At 34.7% G+C, this 5,801-nt stretch overlaps 2 protein-coding genes and 1 long non-coding RNA gene across 3 annotated transcripts in view; 2 read left to right on the top strand and 1 right to left on the bottom strand.

The window, feature by feature from the left end:
• LOC101508250 (probable pectinesterase/pectinesterase inhibitor 51) overlaps positions 1-257 on the top strand; it is a 2,807-nt gene extending 2,550 nt beyond the window's left edge. The window contains exons 3-4 of the mRNA XM_073368846.1: positions 24-90; positions 193-257. Of these exons, the coding sequence (XP_073224947.1) occupies positions 24-90; positions 193-257 (132 nt within the window). The remainder of the gene's footprint in view (positions 1-23; positions 91-192) is intronic.
• A 215-nt stretch (positions 258-472) lies between these two features.
• LOC113786761 (uncharacterized) lies at positions 473-3,931 on the top strand. The gene is made up of 3 exons (XR_003473071.2): positions 473-606; positions 2,765-3,480; positions 3,606-3,931. It is a non-coding gene; the product is annotated as an uncharacterized lncRNA (long non-coding RNA).
• On the bottom strand, positions 991-5,801 carry LOC101508570 (UDP-glucuronate:xylan alpha-glucuronosyltransferase 1). Its single transcript, XM_004502862.4, has 5 exons — positions 5,602-5,801; positions 5,332-5,431; positions 3,616-3,822; positions 2,813-3,423; positions 991-2,264 (listed from the first exon to the last, which is right to left on the bottom strand). Exons 1-5 carry the CDS (start codon positions 5,738-5,740, stop codon positions 1,234-1,236), a joined length of 2,088 nt encoding a protein of 695 aa, XP_004502919.1. The 5' UTR covers positions 5,741-5,801; the 3' UTR covers positions 991-1,233.

Here is a 5,801-nt window from a genome sequence, read left to right as displayed (position 1 = left end):
TGAACATGCAAACACGTATTCAGTGCAGGGTTTCATTCAAGGAGATGACTGGGTTCATCATATCAGTTATTAGCTCATCATGGGATGTGAGTAAGTGATGGTAGAGTGATAACTATAAATAGGAGTCATTGGTAAATGAGGAGTTTTCCATATTCTTATCCACATCTACTTGGCAACTGCTGATACAATCAGGATTTCAGAAATGCCATGGGGAGAACGGAATTCCAAATCCTGCATCAGATCAGTTTTGCTGGTAGATACACTTCTGGGTTGATCCTACTCATTTTTATTAGGTTCACTCTCTGACCCTCCTTATTACTTTTGTGTGATGTGATGACTGTGGTATAGAATGATGATCTGATTATGTAAAATTAGTAAATTTCATTCCACAGTGCTTTTCATCCGATGTAACCAGACAAAGAGGATATGGAAGGAAAATCTATTACCGTGACTTTTATTATCTCTGTTTCTTTTCAATTTCTAGAGCTGTAGCAAGGACAAAACTAACGTTTTATCCATGACTCTCCCTAGACATAACAAAATGGCAATGCTTTTCTACTATTTGCTGCAAGTTAAAGAAATTGTTGGTCATGACTTCAGACTCTGGTGAGAAAATTCTATCATAGTCATATCCTTTGAAAAAGAAAAAATAATCGAGCTGAAGTTGTTCTTTGCATTCCAATTTTAAGTTCAATCCCACAAACGTCTATAGTTTCATTTCATTATGAGGTCAAATGTATGATTAAATTAAATTGATGAAAAAAATCGGTGGTAATGGTTGAACATAACTCTACCTGCTAATGATACCTACCCCCTTGTAGTTGTTCTCGCTTTATTTATTAGTCACATGCTTTAGGTACTATGATAATTGATTTTTCCCTCACAATTTGTGAATTTCAAAACACTAGTGACTGTTGTACATTCTCATATATTACATTATTTTTCATTTGTACCCAAACACCAAAAAGAGAGTCGCACATTATTAACTCATTCAGGGAAATTCCTCAAAAATTGAATTGTGGTGAAATTTGTTTTCATATGATTGGAATAAGGCTGTAGAATGACCATTTTTAAGCATAAAATATGTGTGCAAGGTTTTTCTTCCTTTGTCCCTTTCTCCTAAGACCAAAACTTATGTAGCCTATCCCATCTAGTGGGATAAAGTTTGGTTGTTGTTGTTGTTTGATGTGAAACTTATGGTAGGCAAGGAAAGTAGAAAAGGAATCGGACAGCTCATAAAGCAGAAAGAGACGAAAGGGTAACTATGGGAGGTGTGGGAGTAAAAGACTCATCATCTGTCCAATTAGTCTCTCCCCAATGCCGCAACATGCTTTTCCAGTTACACAGATTATCTATACACTTGTTCAAGCGGCGATCTCTAGCTTTGATTCGCCAATGCCCGTCTGTGTAGTTTGCTATTTCCGCTTGACTCCGATCCCACTCCAACTGTGCCTTCTGTTTTGACGGCAACAGGCAAAACTGTTGTAAAAGCTCAGGCATTGCATCATGCACCTTCCACCACTTTGCATGTGCAACATCACTAGCAAACTCATGAAATATATCAGCATTCCAGTTACAATCATAGTCCCTGAAGCACAACCATGGCTTCAAACCTAGATAGTGAAGCACATAGAGAATTGGTGGCTCAGCACCAAACAGCATGGTTTTCATTTGTTTCTTCTCTTCCTCATCACCAATCCAAAAATGCTTTAAGAAGTTCATGTGTCTTGGTATCCTGTGCCACCATGTAAATATTTCATTCAAATACCCTTGGTCCCCTCCATTGTAGGACTCAATCTCATTAATATGATCCATCAGGAGCAGAAATGTGCAGTTTGATGGTTCAACCACCATGACACCCGAGTTAAAAAGAGTGGCATTGTTACCAGTTGCAGTGATTTCCGGCATCCCAAATAGAAAATCTATGTTTCTGAGTATGAGTAAATCTGCATCAATGAATATTATTTTGTCATAATCTGTCAGCTGCCACAACCTGAATTTGCTGTAGTTCCATTCATTGTAAGCATCTTTTTCAGCTTTGGGGTTTCTGATTCTCTGTATTGTTCTAACCTTCCACCCCGCTGCTTCCAAACCACTTCTGTGATATCCACTGATCGTCTCATCAACAAGTATTACAAGGTCTCTAGTTGATCCGGACATTCGGATGCTTTGTGCTGCAGCTATGGCTCCACAAACATAAACATGAGCTGAATGCAGAATTGTTGCATAGGCTTCTCTTGGAGCATTTCCATTGTAAACCAGTTCTGCATTTCAATTAATTTCATGTCACTTTTATGACAAGAAAAATAGTGACAAAAAGATGATCGTATAGTAGTACATGCAAACACAATATTCACATTGAAAAGATTAAATTCTATTTCTCATGGTCATGAGTGAGTTTCGAGAATGTTATATGTTTTAAGCAGGAAATAAAAGAGGCATGAATTTTCTTGGTTCTTAAAATCTCCATTTCTGTAAATTTGGCATTCAGGGTCTTCAGCAATCATTAAAAAAACATTATTGCGCAAAAATTACAGAAATGTATGTGTGTTTAAAGAGTCATTGTCAGTGAAACACATACACTTATGACAATGTTTTTGAAGTCACCAGTTGAGAGAACACGTGCTCAACACAGGTATATAATAAGGGAAAAAATTACCGTGAAATTGATGCATGGTAAATGGAGAAGTTGACACGCAGCGCAATTTGATTATTCTAACTGTGTTTTTATTAATAATATATGTGAAATGATATATGATGATAGGTTACTATGTCTCAAGAATGTCAGAGATGGAAAGTGAGTATAACATACCTCTGCCTCTCATAGGAAGTGCAAGTTCACATGATCCAACTGGAAGCTGAACCTTTTCTCTCAAAACACTCAAGTTTGGTCTGTATAACCATACATTTCCTTCACGTCCAATTAGTTCCTTGCAGGTAAACAGATTTGGTACTGGAAAACAGTTTGTAATGAAGAGCACATAAATGGGGTAGTTGCCTTTGAAAGAGGTAGCAAGGCCAGCAGCTGCAAGCTGCAGGTGCAAACGAGCAACGTCTCTTGACCAATTATCTCCATTCCTACAAGGAAGCTTGACAGCAATGAGATTGAGTCTTGTACCAGGAGATCTAAGACTTGGTAGAGAAGGACAAACAGGAACTTCGGTTTCTTCTTCCTCGTCAATCCATTCTGGGTATAGAGACTCCCATGTCACATTGTTTGCAGCATACTCCAGATGCAGAACAACATGTGCTGCATCAGGAAAATTATGCTTCCAGTGAGAAATCTCAGTCTTGTTGAAATTTAGAAGTCCAATGCCTTGAAATTCATTTTTTCCTGTCCGCTTCTCTGTGATTTTTATTATATCATACCAATCAGTATCTACATTTGACATGTACCGAGCATCTGAGCCACCCCATATCCACCTGTTCACAAAATTGTGAAGACTTCAATATTATACCATTATGCTAAGAAGATAACAGGTATGCACTAAAATAATGGTGAACTTTTATTATTATTTAGTATGATTTTTTAGCATATATAAATAATTCTCCTTAATATTATGAAAATTTAATCCCAATGTTAACTGCATTTGGCTGTACAATAGTGAAACGTACCGTGAGCCAGAGCCTGATAAATGGTTGGTATTGTAAACTTCTGGTGAGTAGAGGAACATTACAAAAGTGGCGGAAATGGTTATCAATAGGATAAGTTTTAAGAAAGAAAACTTGCATTTTGAGCTTCTATCTTGGATAGATAAGTGGAAAGGCTTCTCTACATCTTTTACTTTACTTTTTGGCACTCTTCTCTTGTATAAATCTTCGCTGTACCTCGTAGTTAATGAGACAAATTTAATACACACAAGCTAGAGAAAAAATCACCAAATTGTACCTTGTAATTAGTGAGACAAAAATGCATGTCACTTGTCTTTAATATTGTAATTTATGTCCTTAAATTAAATGTTGGAGTTTGACGTTGAAATCAACCTGAATTCCAACGTCATGTTACAAGTATATAATCATTCATAAGCTCAAAACATACGCATGATTTTAAAAGTATCAATTTCAATATACTTCAAATATATATTTTGTAAATTAAAATAGGTTGTCCCTACAAACGCTGCTCATCTACGTGACTAACTGTCGATGCAGACTTGGTAACGCTGGCAAAACTATAAACCATTTCATTGGCTTACCATATGAATTTACGTAGAAGCTTGAAATAATTGAGAGTGATACATTGATATGAACCTAGTATCTTGCTAAGCTTCCTTAGAATCTAAATAAGGAATATTTTGAGATGAAAATGTCATTGTCATTAATAGAAGACAGGAAAGGTATATGATACGGATCAGACAGAATTGTGACGGTATGCAGGTCCCTCCTGTTGTTTGAAAATGATTCGTCAAACATTATAAAATGTATACTTCAAATCCTATTAATTAGAGGGCATACGTGAAACAGTGTTAACTTAACTCAACCAGATCTGGGAATCAGAACTTGTCATAATACTATTTATCTAATACTTATCATATTTTCACTTGTATTTCTATGAAAATGAAAATTAAAAGTAAAAAAATAATGCAGAGTGTGTGTGGGAGGTATCATGTGTAGTAATAAGTCAAATGACAATAGTATAATATTTAGGTATTGATGCACTCTTCAATAACTTTATCGGATATCGATGTTCCAAAATTCATGATTAGATTCAAAGTCCATTTTGAATAGATTTTCTTATAAATTTTTATAAGAAAACTAAAATCATATCAGATATTAGATGGTTAAATTTAATTCGATGGTTATTTAGTTAGTTAATTTTAAAATGTGTTATATAGATAGAGCTATTGTATTACTATTTGAGTATTTTTTTAATCATCAATATAAAATATTTTAAAGAATTTTTCTTTGTATCAATTTCTCGAACTTATTGTAAACATGAAATAAATGTTGAAGACTAATGTCATATACATTTTTGTTTGTAAAAAAATCAACACGGGTGGTTGATAAAAATAGACATACTCATGTATTCAATTTTTTTTTTTTAATTTGTGTGAAAAAACTTGAAAGACACTTATTTGAAAATATGCTGGTAATAACAAATTTAATTGAAAGTCTGGTCATTTCATCATTTATGAAGCTTAATGTAAGAGATAGTAGAGGATGAGTTCTCTTTGGGCTAATTGATCCTTAAAACAAATGATTATTTGGAGGAATTGTGGAAGCTAATGGAAGAACAAAACTGTTTGCAATTTAATGACGAAACTCATAAAAGAGAAAAGGTGAAGCATAAGCAGAATATAGATAATGAAGAACAAAGTTAAGTAGTTAACTAACATGGATGCAGGCAAACGGTGTCTAGCTTCAACAGCACGAGGAGAAGTTCCCATTGTTCCTCTCATATTCAGGGGCATGCAATGCAACATCTCATCTCTATCTGCACACATATACCATCAACAATCAATTAATTAAACGGTTCAATCACATATATCTTCAAGTACTTTTTTATGGATTATGGAAAGTAATCCACATTGATCGAAGTGCTTATTTATCAACTTATAGTTATAACTAGGAGAAGTAAATCAGTTAATAGAAGAATCATAGTACATGGTGCAAATTTGCTCCAACACGTGGTTACAAAATTGTTGTTGTTGTTGTGAAGCACAAATAGAGATAAGAATGAGTAAAATATCTGAGGCTTGTGAAGAAGAAGAAGATGGAAGAAAGAAATACTAATTGATGGCATAGTTGAGGCGTTTGAGTCATCACAATATAGACAGACTCACCAAGTAACTTCCTTTAGAATT

This window comes from Cicer arietinum, chromosome 5 (assembly GCF_000331145.2).
Source record: "Cicer arietinum cultivar CDC Frontier isolate Library 1 chromosome 5, Cicar.CDCFrontier_v2.0, whole genome shotgun sequence".
NCBI classification, from domain to species: Eukaryota; Viridiplantae; Streptophyta; class Magnoliopsida; order Fabales; family Fabaceae; genus Cicer; species Cicer arietinum.
Note: the sequence above shows the minus strand (reverse complement) of the source record. Positions and strands in the feature narration are given on the sequence as shown.